Raw genomic sequence first — 14,396 nt, forward strand, 5'->3', positions numbered from 1 at the left:
ATAAATTTATAGATCTGTTGTTTACTAGATATTGGTGGACTTTATTTTATTTTTTTAATTTAAATAAAAAAATTTAATCATATAATTTAAAAATTAAAAAATAATAAATTTAGTTTTTTAAAATTTTTAATTTTTTTAATAATATATTTTTTTATTTTTTTATTCACCGGATAATGCTACACCCGGACAATTAATTTTTTTCGCTGCACTTGTCACAAATTAAGAATAAATTAATTTAAAAATTTTAAATTTTTCAATTTTTTTAATATTAGAAAAATATTACTTTTTTAGTTTAAAAATTAAAAAAATAATAAATTTACAGATCCGTTGTTTACTAGATATTGGTGGACTTTATTTTATTTTTTAATTTAATTAAAAAAATTTGATCATATAATTTAAGAATAAAAAATAAAAAATTTTGGTTTTAAAAAAATTTGATCATATAATTTATACTTTGTATGTAAACCATGGGAACCTATGTGGGTTTTCGTTCAAGTCCTCCTCTTTATAAACGGTGGGAAGCAACCACTGTTTATGCCTTAGCTTTTTCCTTCATAATCCGTGGTAGGTAGCCACGGATTATGTCCCACCTTTTCCAACCATAAAACCTTATAGCGTCCAACGGTTTACATACAAACTAGAAACCATGGTTAACTCCCACGGTTTACATAAAATTGAAATTGTACATGTACGTAAGAGATTTTTCTTTTGTGTATTCAGGTAAACAATTCACAGAATTTATTTAATTAGATAAATTGCCCTAATCACTAATTTTTTTTTTTACATTTTATAGCTGGTTAACATAATTTTTTAAAGTCATAACCAGTGTTAATAGCGTTCTTAACACTAAATGTGATTATTTTAAATGATGATATAACTTAGGGATCATTGCAATTGTTAAATTAAACTTGTTCATCACTATTAGTCATGTTTAAAGCACATATCAAATTCACTTGTTATGTGAATATCATGAGGAAAAATTAAAGATCTGAACAAATAAAACACAACGCTCACAATTTAGAATAAACTCATTATCAAGCTCTTTCCATTAACGCCTCTTGTTAATTTTCCGATTAAGAAAAATGGCATTAAACTTTTTGTTCACAACAATATATATTGACGGCGGTAATGCAAATATAGAAATTAAATTAGCAGCTATGGCCTTTTACACTTGTTTAAATTTTCTTCTATCACCCCCATATTTTTTTTCCTTTTTTTTCTTTTCTTCTTGGCTTCCTTTTTTCCTAACCTTGCTAGCTTCTTAATTTTGTTTTACAGCGTGATTGATTATTGATTAATTTTAGGACTTAGGGAGAGGACTTCCTGAAAGGAATGATTTGAATAATTGAAGAGCTGCTCTTGGCTTGAATAATGGAACTTCATGGCCTGCTCCTCTCACTGTCGCAAATGTTAACCCTTCATATACTTCAGTCCACCCTCCAACCTTCACATAATACATCAAATTATTTTGAAGAATATATATAAGATGGAAAAACACCAATTAGATTTTCTAAAGTGAGGTTAAAGAAGATGAGAAAACAATTACTTTCTAGGTAATTATTGCTCCCGTATCCTTTCGAAACTAAAGGATAAATTAGAGAAAAGGATAAATAGGTCTCTGACCTTTTGTCCTGTGGACATTTTTGTCCCTGACCATTGAAAAATACTTTTAAGTTCCTAACCTTCACAAAACTTGGACGGATCAGTCCCTAACGGAGGCATTTGGACGGATCAATCCCTGACGGAAGCATTTGGACGGAGGGACTGATCCGTCCAAGTTTTGTGAAGGTCAATAATTTAAAAGTATTTTTTAATGGTCCGGGACGAAAATGTCCGCGGGACAAAAGATCAGGAACTTATTTGTCCTTTTCTCGATAAATTATTATTTTCTCTCATAATGCACACTTTTAATACATAAAATAATTTAATGTTGAACCAATCTACTATCTAATATATATAGTTAAAGTTCGGAAAAAATGTATTTTTGAAAGACACATTGAATATTATTATAGAAAATAATCGTATATTGAACTTTTTTTCTTCTTCACATTATCTTTTAATTTGAAGATTAATCTGTCGTAAATCTGAGTTGGTCAATGAGTTACTACATACACAAGATGGGATTCAAACTCCGACACTTACTTAAGCGGACGAATGAGCTGACTACTCGACGAACCCAACTTGATTATATATTGAACCTATCTTATACATATAGTTATAGTTCTAGGAAATAGGTGCTTTTGAAACACACATGGAATATATATTGTAAGATTACGCAAATATTTTTCAAATTTTATAATCTTATGAAAATAAAATGATGTATTAAGTTAATTAATTAAATTTAATTTAAATATGTTGCGTATACAATTAAATTTATTATATAGGATAATTTAGCCTCTAATTTTCAAAGAATAGCAGAGTAATTGCCTTTCTACTATTATTTGTTACTTAACTTCCACTAAGGTCATTATCTAACGTTGATAAGTGTTTCACTTCTTATCTTTACAACTATATATATCCTTTGTTTTTGAATCTCCAAACTCGAAAAGGCCTATTTGAATTTCTTGGTTATATATATGACAAACAGCCCATTATTCGAGACTTTATTATATTAAGACTAGATATATACTTAATACAACAATTTTACAAAGGATAGATGTAAAATGATTAATGAATGAGAGGTAGGATTAGAAGAGCAATGCGATAATTAATTAATTATTATTATTTTGCACTAACCTGATTTTTGACATACCAAGGATACCATGGTATTTTAGTTGCCACCTTAAGCTGTGCAAGTGCATATCTAGTTGCTGTAACCGGCACCACTGAATCTACGTCTCCACTATCAAACATAACATATATATTTATGATTAATTTTTGCCTTTTTAATTAATTCATGAAATTAAAGTAACTAACTAACAAACCTGAACACCCAAACTCTTATTCTATTGGCCATCAACTGTCTATAAATTGGTAGCACTGATACATCTGTATCATTCCAGTTTCGATTCAAAACCTCACTGCACAAAACGATCCAGAAAACAATTCAATTAACTTGATAATTATGATCAAATCTTTAATTAACAATTTAAATTAAGAGGTGACCTGCAAGCAGTCCACTTATAAGGAATTCCAGTAGTGTTAGCATGAAGTGCTTTCTGAACATCTGGTCTATTGTAGTATATCTCTGCATACTTTTCCGTACATGGATCATACCCGGACAATTGCCTAACTGCCTGATAACAAAATAAATCATTTTCATCAATTTTCCAACAAGATTATACCATTTGTTAAATATATAATTATTCGTGCATCTTCTCCTATCAGATTAAGTTTGGAAGAAATGAAAGTTTTAGCTGATAGGGAAGACACTGTATAATTATATCTAGGATAATGTTAGGTATTTATTAAAATTAGTTATCAAGATCAGACACTAATATAAAATATATGTTAAAAATTTACGATATAAAATACTTATTAAAAATAAGTTAAATAATACATGTATTTATACTAAAATATATGATGTTTGATTTTAGTATACAGATAGCATTTTTGATATTTCTAACATGTTCCGTCAGGTAACTGTGTTTGCTTGAATTTTTTGCATAAGTTTAATTTTTTTTTTATTGATCTTATGCTAAATTTTTTTTTTTGGGATTTAATAAAGATTAAACTCTAAATTTTTTCGCTCATAACAAATTTGATAGCATTTCATAAAATCACTTTTATCGAAAGCTTAAATTGATTAAAGGAAGAATATGAATAATTATATCTCTAACTGAATTATTCCTGGTTAATCTAAAGAAAATTTAACATAAAAAAAAAAAAAACTAATGTGAAGTTTCTAGTAAAATCCAAAAAAGAAAAATTTTGAGTAGCATAAATTAATGTCATTGTATGTTGATTTTTAAGAAATAAGACATAAAAGGCAGAGACAGAGAGTAAAAAATGATGGATTTAAATCATTATATCTAAGACACAGAAGTTGTTACCGGATGACGGGGGCGATGGGGTAGGCGCATGGCGCGGCGGGAGGTGGCGGCACTGCCATCGGAGTTGTTACAGGGAGGTGCATAGATGTTGTACTGATCAATGTTTCCGAATTCTTGATCCATGGCATAACTATATAGAGACTCACACTCATCAGATTCCTTCTGCCTGTGGAAGTCACAAGTGCTTATGAGTTGCCTGTAAGTCTGGTCAGAGATCATTGCATGGCTCCACCAATATGTCACTGTTCCTAAGTTGTCATAATAGTTGTCTGTTACTGCATTTCCAACCTGCATCATCATCATCATCATTTCAATTAATTACTATCTATTATTTCATGACAAATTAAAGGGACTACTCCTAACAAAAAGATAAAATTTAATGGATCCCCACAATAATACAAGGCAACTACTCAAATGAAGATACTAAAAACATCTTTTTATGAAGATTTTTGTGTTAAAAGTGTACTTTGTTTGTTTAGCCACACTTTAAAAAAAATAACACTTTTGTAACACATCAAAATCAAACCATACATTTCATCATCTAATGGTAAAAAAGAAGCATCTTCATATAAAGACAATAATGAAATCTTCATGGTAGTATCCACCATAATACAAACCTATCGATCAGTCTATCACCATCTATGCAACAATTCATATACTGTTCTCATAATACAATGGTCCTTCATCTCAAAATCGAGATAAGAAAGCGTTTGCTATATAGGATACCTATTATTATGGCAAGCTATAGTAGTTAGGTAACTTTTGGCATCATTTAAAAAATAGGTTAAAGTATATTTTTTAGGTTTAATTACTCTGCTGGTCCTATAATTTCACAAAATTTTCAATTAAGTCTCTATACTTTTTTTTTAATTGAGTTCTTGCACCAATTTTTTTTTTTAATTTGGTCCCTACACTTTTTTTTCCTTTTATTTAACTCACTGTACCAATTTTTTTTAAGCCAATTACTACTAAAAGGGACTTAATTGAAAAAAAAATTTGGTGCAGGACCCAATTAAAAAGAAAAAAAGTATAGGGACCTAATTGAAAATTTCATGAAACTATAGAAACCAACAGAGTAATTAAACCTATTTTTTATTCTTAAAATTTGGCAAAAATTTTAAAATTATTCATAAATTTATTTTGTTTTAATTTCATCCTAAAAATTTTTAATTTGCATCAAATATACTTCGACAGTCAAATTTTTAAAAAATTCAAGATCAGTTTAACAATAATGCATAACAATTCTATTTGATTTGCTTATGTTAAAGGTTATTCTTATCTAACTGTTGTTGAATTTGTTCTAAATTTTTTAAAAAATTAGCCGATAAATCGAAAATTTTTAGAACAAAATAAAACTTAACAGTATTTTTAAAACTTTTATCAAATTTCAAAAAAAATATACTTTATCCCAAAAAGTATTACTATTAAAGTATTAATGTTTGTTTATTATATGATAACGTTTTTAAATATGAAAAATAAAAGCAAATACCATTGTTGCATAAAACTTTTGACTATGGATCAGTATTGTAAATGCATAAATGGAAGTTGAGTATACATATATTTACCATGATTCCTTTGAGATTGATGGGGTACTTAGTGTTGGTGTTATAAGTGATAATTTCTCTAGCTAGTTGAGGCACATAATGGCCAGCATAGCTCTCTCCAGTGATGTAAAGCTCTCTATTTTTATAGCGTGGGAACCTTTCTAGCCATTGGACTACAAATTCCAGAGAGTCTTTTGCTGAAAAAATTGATGCAAAACATATTATTAGTCATTGTTAGTAGGTGAAATTTAATATATAATATTATAATTACAGTGTAATGTTTGAGATACATAATTAAAGTAAAGAAAATGACATGGTAAGACAAATGGATGATAGCAAAATTTAAGTTTGGCGTTATTGTGATTTGATTTAAATCACGTTTTGGAACTTTCCGTAACATCAAGAGTAGTCTTTGTAGAGAAGCAGAGCTATAATAAGTACACAATTGTGGCTACTTTAAATAAGGTACGTGGATAGATAGTCAATACATAAGTTATTAGGTGATGAACGTGGACCCCCCACAAAAATTGGACTCCATAATAATTAATTGCATTTATGTTTGACACACACACATATATAACAAAATGTTGCAAGATGTACCACCAATATGTTATATCTATTATTTTTGTATTTATTTTTCTTCTATATGGCTCTTTGTTTTTTATATTTAAAGTTATTAACAAAAAATAAGAAAAAGATAAAAAAATCTATCATTTATAGCATAAAAATGTATGTAAAAGATGATGCAAATATGAAATATCGTTTCTACATATATAACAAACAACAATATAATAAAGTACTCTTAGTACACTCATTAAGATAATTCCTAATGTATTGATAGCTTTTTTTTTTTAATTGAAAAACATCACTTTAAATGATGATGTTTTTGGACTCTTAATAATAACAATAATAATAATGGAGAAAAATTTGAGAATTAACAACTTTAATTGATATTGACTAGTATTTTTGGTGAGTAATCTAATATTTTTAATTCAGTAATTTAATATTATATTTTTAATTAATATTTTTTAATATTATTAACTAACTGCTGATAGAAAAAATAAATTATGCTGATTCTTTAACATTGTTCATAATAATAATAAGAAAAAAAAATCCTAAACGGCCTGACAATTACTTCGAAAGACACCGAGACTCTTAATTAAAAAAAACTCAACTCGACCTCTGAACTTTATTTTTATAGGACTAATTAGTTCTTGTGTAAAAAAAAATCAATGTTATTTTTTTTGCACAAGAATTAATCAGTCCAAAAAAAAAAATTAAGAGCCGGATTGAGTATTTTTTTTTTTTGAGGCCTCGTAGTTCTTTCGAGGTAATTGTCAGGACCGGATGGGTATTCACTCTAATAATAAATTATCAAATCATGGTAACAATGATAATGATGTTAGTAGTAGACTAGTAGTAGTAGTTAATTTGGTGAAGCTATAGTTGATCCAGCTATTCATTTTTGCCAATCATAAAAACCTAATCTTATCATCACTTCTTCTATATGGCCTACCAAACAATGAAAGATGCAGGAACCGTGAATGGTGGTTGTAATTAATGTGTATTGAAGGGTGGAGGGTCCCTACCGGTGCGGCGGTCGCCGGTGTCATGTAGGTCGGAGGAGCGGTTGGTGTATGAGAAGCCGACGCCGGCCGGGGTTTCGAGGAATAGGAGGTTAGCCAGTGAGTTCCATGAAAACTTGTTAATGTATAGTCCTGAAGCAGACCTATTTACTCTGAAAGGGCCAATCTCTTCAGAAGCTCCATATGCTACTGATGAACAACCGGGACCTAATATTTTCCATAAGGATATATTGTTAAGTAGAGTATTATAAAAAGAAATATTTTATCTTACATTTATTTTTAAAAAATATTATTAAAGATACAAATTAGCTAAATTCGTAAAATAAATAATACAATAAGATTCAGACACATGCATTCCATGTTATAGGTAAGAAACTTATTAGTAAACAAACTATATATACTTACACAAAGAATTATTATTGAATACTTGAAGTATGATGAAAAAATGCACTCCATAATGGACTATGGTTTGATTTGGGTAAACAGCTTAATTAAATTATTTTTGAAAAAATAGCTTAAACAATAAATGACTATATTAAAAGTAACTTATAAATAAATTATTTTGTATTTGAATTTTTAATTCTAAAAGTATTTATTTTATAAAAATGTGATAAAAAGTAGTTGTATTATCAGAGAAGTCATTTTTTTAACTTCTCTATAAGTTTCTAAATAGCTTTTTAGAAAGCTGCAATTTGATTTTGAAAATTGTACTAGACATTAATACTACTACTTTTCATAAGTCAAAAACTCAAAAAAATTACTTTTAAAACTTCTCAAACGGATCCATATGTGTACACTAAAATCAACCATTAAAGTCAGTTATCAGTATAAAATACATATTGGAATATAAATACACGTTAAAAATAAATTAAATTATACATGTATTTTATACACAAATACATTGGTGGCTGATTTTTGTGTATGAATAATATTTTTAAATAAATATATATGATTAATAAAAGACAATAAAGTTTAGAAAATGATTAACATCATTTTTACATTTAAAATTAAAGAAAAATTACAAATTAAATATATAAGAAAAAGTTAAAAGAAAGGAATAATAAACAGTTTTTGGAAATATAGTTATTTTTCTTTAAAATAGGATTTAGCTAACATGTATAGTAGAGATTAAGATAAGTTTATCATTAGTGAAAAATTTTAAATATTTTTATTTAATGAAACAAATGTATTAAAAACTTAAATTTTTTATATTTTTAATAAAAAATTTTTACTAATAGCAAATTTATTATGTATCTTTAGAACACATATTAGTTAAATCCTAAAAAATATATAATAAAAAAAAACATTATATGCAATGCACATTTTTAAAAAAAAATTAACTATAATTTTCACTTTTCACCAAAGAAATTCTTTTTTCTTAATTATCATAGTTTTGTGACAAGTTCACCTATTTTCTGTAGCAACTTAATTGTCTATTTCCAAAGGTGATGTGAACTACTTATAATTTGAATTCAAAGAAAAAAAGTGGAGATATATAAGAAGATTATTTTAGGGTTAGAGATACACTGAAACTCTACTAAAAATAGGGTTGCATTGATGGTGCACCAATACGCGCTGACAACTCGGCTAACAGAACCTTAAATAAGGGCTCTGAGGTTGATTAAGCCATTAATGAGGCTAGTTTTTAGTTGCTTTCAAGCATTAACTGCATGCGCGTGTGTGTATATGCGTGCGTGACTACTATTGTATTGTATTGTAGTGTAGTGTGAAGTGTAGCTTAGACATATAGATAGACTTCAGAAATCAGAAGAGAGAGAATGTGAGAGACACATTATAGACTCATAGTCTCATAGACTTGAACAAACCTTCAATATTATTAAGACCAAGAGTGTTGCTTTGATCATGGTTCCTATCAAAACCCTTTTATTAGGACAAAATATTAGGTGTTGATACAATAATATCATGGCTAGTTTATTCATAATTCATAAAACTATATATTACTATCTTAGATAAATATTTTCCTCCTTGTTAGGTGTAAAAATAATTATGCAAAGTTTTGACTTTTGATTCGCATTTTTTATTTTTTGTTTTCAAATTTTTATTATTTTTTATTTTTACAAAATCTGAAAATAGAAAATATTAAAAATAAGATTTAATTACTCTGCCGGTCCCTATAGTTTCACAAAATTTTCAATTAGGTCCCTATATTTTTTTTTCTTTTAATTGAGTTCTTGCACCAAATTTTTTTTTAATTGAGTCCCTACACTTTTTTTTTTCTTTTATTTAGGTCTCTGTACCAATTCTTTTTTTTTTAGTTGGATATCTGTAAAATTAAGCCAATTACTACTAAGATGGACCTAATTAAAAAAAATTAGTGAAGAAACCCAATTAAAAAGAAAAAAAGTATAGGGACCTAATTAAAAATTTCACAAAATTATAGAAAACAACAGAATAATTAAATTTAAAAAAAAAATAAAAAATAAGAACCAAGTACACTCGAATTTGTTTAAAAAAAATATTTTGTATACTTTCTAATCTATACTTTTTAAAAATAAAGACAAAAAAATATTTCTGTATTGGTATATTTTTACTGGATAAATAGAATCCAAGGGAAGAGTAGAGCATTGAATAGTCTCTCTTTTACTAGTAACATTGTTGTCGTGTATGGGTCATTGGGTTTGTACCATTCATTGTTAGTTAGGTCATCATTCCAACCTATCCATTGCCAACCCACTCATGTGGGCTCTACGTACACTTTCTTTTGTTTTCTTTTACAGTATCCAAAAAATATTTAATGCATTATTTCTCCAAGCAATTTATTTTTATTTTATTCTTCTAGCCTCACTTAATTGTCTATGAGACACAGGAGTAGGGTGTAATCAAACAAGGAAAATAGAGTAACATCTAAAGGTAATAATAAAAAGTAAGTAACATAACATGTAAAAGAATAATTGTTTCCATTGATCTTTCAAATCAAATTGAACTGTTGTTTGTATGTGTGACTAAGCCCATATATATACATATATACTTAATTTAAAAAGATGCCTCAACAAGAATTCACCTAGCACCATATTAAAGAGGAAGTTCAGAAAAGATTATTTTTGTACATTTTTTTTTGTTTTTTTTTACGGTATCCCCAAACCCGACGGTCAAAGACTAATCTGTCGCGAAGATTTTTGTACATTTTGTGTCTTCTATATATTATATGTCGGCATAGTAGTAAACTAGTAATTTAGATTGTTTTGCACTGTTTTTATAGTTTATCTTTCATGTGGTTTAAAGTACCCAAATGAGAACAAATGATAGCATTAATGTCCATAAATAAGCGATATAACAGTGACTTTCAGTAGATACTACCCAAGTATATATTCAAAAGCCATGAATATCTGGATTATTTAATTTGCATGCATGCTAATTAGTAATTACTTACACTTAAATTAATAAACAAAAAAATATGTCAAAATTCAAAATGCTAAATATAATAGTGAATTATTATAATTATAGATTTGATTTAAATTGAGAGAGATTTGAAAATGAAAAAGATGGAATAATTAATGTCTAACCTCCATTGAGCCAAATAACAAGGGGTTTTCTGAGTGAGTTTTGAGAAGATTCAGTGAGCCAGTAGAAGAGTGCTCTACCGGCAACCTTGTTGACAGTAACATAGCCAGAAAATTGTTGAAAAGACACCTTTGGTTGACCAGGAAGTTCCAAGATCCTATCTTCTTCTTCTCCTCCTTTAACACAACTACTTGGTCCCACCACCACCACCATCACCAACAAAATCACCACCACTTGATGAAGAACAACAAAGATCTTTTTATGATGTTGTTCGTCCATGCTAAGGAGGAGGAAGAACTAGAAGGAGGAGAGGCGAGTGTGAGTTACAAAAAGTGATGAGAGAAAAAGAAAATGGAAAATGAGTGAGTGAGAATTATAGGGAAGGTAGGTTTGTGTGTCTCCTCAAGGGAAGGATTAAATAGGAGAGAGAGAGAGAGTTATTATTTATGAGTGTCATAAACAATTTAATTTGTGCACTTAGGGGTTGGAGACTAATTTTATTTATTTATTTTATTTAGTTATTTTATGGTGAAAATTCAGGTGTAGTTGACTTCACATGAAGTTGATATTTGAGAGCCGTTAGAAACGGCTCTCAAAGTTTCTAATGGCTTTTAAATATATACTTTACGTGAAGTCGACTGCACCTGAATTTTTTTCTTATTTTATTTGACCATGTGTTGCATAGCTGCTACTATTTTTGGGGGACTTCTCTTATATCCATAAATTGTTGATATGAAGACTGTAGAGGGAGGATAGACATTGTTCATGTCTTAACTACCATTGGTTAGTTGCTCAACTAGGATAAACATTTGTATAGTAATGCATGTTTGGACATTGCATCTTAGATAGAATTACAGAAATACAAGATTTTCTTTTTTTAAATACAAGTAGAGAACTATTGCTTAATATTAGTTTTTTTTTTTTTAAGTTGACGCATATTAACATCCAAATGAATATTTAAATATTATAATATTATGTACAAATAAAAAATTCGTCATTATGTATTTGTATATAAATATATATTATTTAAATTATTTTTAATATATATTTATATTTTAACATGTATTTTAATTTATATAAATGATTTATTTTTTATGTATAACTAATATGATTGTCTAGAATTATATACTAGAAAAAAAAATCAAAATCCTATTACAAAAAAATTATAAAGTGAAATAAAATATTCAAGTCAATGATAATTTTGTTTGAAATTTTGAGAGAGATACATACAAAAATATAATGTACAAACTAAAAATAAGTTATTAAATTATATATATATATATATTACTTTATTTATTTTGGTGGGTATTTTATATGATATCATATATTTTATATATAAATGGTTGATTAGTCAGAAGCAGAGCTAAATTGAATTCAGAGAGGACTAAAAATTATTTCGCAATAAAAATAAGGGCGAGGGGACATTGTCCTCTTTTGGTTAATGAAGCTTTTTTTTAAGATGCGGTTGAATTTTTTTGTATACAAAATATACTTGAGAGAGGAAATATGTTACGATAGAATTGAAGTTAGATTTACAATTGTAGATAAAAAAATAAAAATAAAAATTAAGGGTTAGTAATTTTATTTTATATAAACCAGCATTTTTAATTATTAATCTAATATTTTTAGTCTAATAATTTAATAATATATTTTTAATCAATATTTTTAAATATTGTTAATTGGCTAACAGTTAGTCAAAAACAACAAATATCATTAGGCTTCTAGCATTATTCGATATGAGTAAAAAAATGATTTTAAGAATAAACAAAAATGGTTAAAATTGGTTATAAAAATTTACTCCCTAATTTTTTTTTACTTCTTGAAATTTGAGATAAGAATTCGTCTTTACTTTGCATTTTATTTTAAAAATAAAACGTATACAAAATAAATATTTGTAGATATATAAAAAATTAAAATGAAGAAACATTTGTTGAAAAGCATACGGATTTAAGTTTTTCTTTTTGAAATATTAATTAGTAATTACTACATCACCCTCTTTTTTTCTTTTTTTTTTACATTCTTAACAAATATATATGTTTAAACCATATATTAAAATGGCTGAATCTTAATTAAATAACAAAAAGATTAAAAAGCATGTAATTCATGGCCGTAAATTTGACGTGTTATCAATAAAGGGAGGCGCTCATAATATTAGAGTCCGTTTGGAAATTCTAAAAGTTACTTTTTTTTTACTTATAAAAAGTTATATTAATAGTGTTTGGTATAATTTTTTAGATAAATTTTTAACTTTTTAAAAAATTATTTAAGAGCTTTTGAAAAAGTTAAAAAATATGACTTTTTTTATTTTCAAAAATTATTTTATCACTCTTATTTAATGTACAACTTTAAAACAAGGACTTCTATAATAACTTTTCAAACACAAAATAACTTATTTAAAAGTTGTTATTAATAAAAGTCCTTATATTTTAAATTTCTTTTTTTAAAAGAACTTGTTTAAAAAATTTAGCCAAACTGGCCCTTAAATTAAATGAGAACAAAAATAAAATGAAGATTATTTTACGCATTGTTGAACGGGAATGCAATGCAACTGGCTCTCATTCACATTAATTAAGCTCATCAAACTTTGACTACCTCTGAACTACTCTTATTTCTTTTTCATTTCCTCTTCTATCTTCATTATTCTGCTTTGCTTCAATCTGGGTTTTGTTATTAGATAAGTTAGAATAATAGTATCAAATTTGTCTTGTACAATATATTCATAATTGACCAAATTATGTGATTCTTTTTGTCATATTGTGATTGTGATCCATATATATATGGTACAAACTTAATAATTATAGATTTTTTTGGGTTCATAATTTTGGTTCCCTCCAATTATTGCCGTCATTGCAGACGTAGATCAAATATTGGTAGCCCAAATATCTGGCAGTGCAAATTTTTTATTATTTTTTTATTACAAAATAAAAAAAAAAAGGATCAGTTTTAAATGCCTTTACACTGTTCTGCCTATAACCTGTATGGTCAGAAAGCTGTGTTGATGTAAAAGAACATGATGTCATTTACAAATTTCTGAAATGAAAAGCGACTTCTCATTTTACCAATTTCATCAAACACTCACTTAATTGATGAGGAAAAATACACAGAAAACTTCACCAAACACTCATTAACTTCACCCAACGCTTTGCGGGACTATCCTTTTGGGTTTAAATAAGATTTTTATATTATATAATATTACTTATTATTACCTAATTAGTATTTAAGCTGTGAGCGATGCTCCTGTAAAGATGTGTAAAAAATCTTTTTGTAAAGACATTTACGTATCGCATTATTATTGGATGTATTAATGAATTTGTTATTTTTTTATAACAATAACAATAAATTCAAAATTTTTTTTAAGGATTTAATTGTTATTTTAAATTTTTAGAGATTTAAATGTCTGCAAAACAAAAACTCAGAGATATATTTATCTTTTTATCAAAAAATTTAAAGATATTCGGTTTAGATTGTATAATTCGATCGAATCAAATCAGGTTTAATATTTTTTTTATAATATAAATAAAATATTTTCTATAAAACTAAAGAAAATGATAAATAAATGTATTGATACATCAATGATTGATTTTGTGCCTCTGGAGCTTGTACTTGTTCTCCAGATTATCGATTTTATTCTTGAACTGTTGTTATGTAGGACATTTTATTAATTATTTAATTTTAACCTCACTGTGGGACTAAATTGATGCTAAATGAAATTTTTTTAGATTTAAATAGAACACTTTAAACCCTAAGGACCA

At 27.1% G+C, this 14,396-nt stretch overlaps 1 protein-coding gene across 2 annotated transcripts; it reads right to left on the reverse strand.

The window, feature by feature from the left end:
* Nucleotides 1-1,042: 1,042 nt before the first annotated feature.
* Nucleotides 1,043-11,042, reverse strand: SCPL25 (serine carboxypeptidase-like 25). Of its 2 annotated transcripts, XM_016338884.3 has the most exons (8): nucleotides 10,647-11,042; nucleotides 7,126-7,329; nucleotides 5,558-5,733; nucleotides 3,993-4,280; nucleotides 3,106-3,236; nucleotides 2,925-3,020; nucleotides 2,737-2,842; nucleotides 1,043-1,444 (listed from the first exon to the last, which is right to left on the reverse strand). In XM_016338884.3, the coding sequence occupies exons 1-8, from the start codon at nucleotides 10,921-10,923 to the stop codon at nucleotides 1,301-1,303; spliced, it is 1,422 nt and encodes a 473-aa protein (XP_016194370.1). In that variant the 5' UTR covers nucleotides 10,924-11,042; the 3' UTR covers nucleotides 1,043-1,300. The 2 variants fall into 2 exon arrangements, with proteins under 2 accessions (XP_016194370.1, XP_016194371.1); XM_016338885.3 differs by lacking the exon at nucleotides 7,126-7,329.
* Between the last annotated feature and the right edge of the window lie 3,354 nt (nucleotides 11,043-14,396).

The sequence above is a fragment of the Arachis ipaensis genome, chromosome B4, assembly GCF_059453495.1.
Source record: "Arachis ipaensis isolate K30076 ecotype BB chromosome B4, ASM5945349v1, whole genome shotgun sequence".
NCBI lineage: Eukaryota > Viridiplantae > Streptophyta > Magnoliopsida > Fabales > Fabaceae > Arachis > Arachis ipaensis.

Bases quoted from the DNA above. Each gene is read 5' to 3' on its own strand.
- SCPL25 (XM_016338884.3), bottom strand. From the start codon at position 10,923: ATGGACGAACAACATCATAAAAAGATCTTTGTTGTTCTTCATCAAGTG. The intron at 3,021-3,105 runs GTCACCTCTTAA...CGTTTTGTGCAG, and splicing joins TATAAGTGGACTGCTTGCAG to TGAGGTTTTGAATCGAAACT. The intron at 2,843-2,924 runs GTTTGTTAGTTA...TATGTTTGATAG, and splicing joins ATAAGAGTTTGGGTGTTCAG to TGGAGACGTAGATTCAGTGG.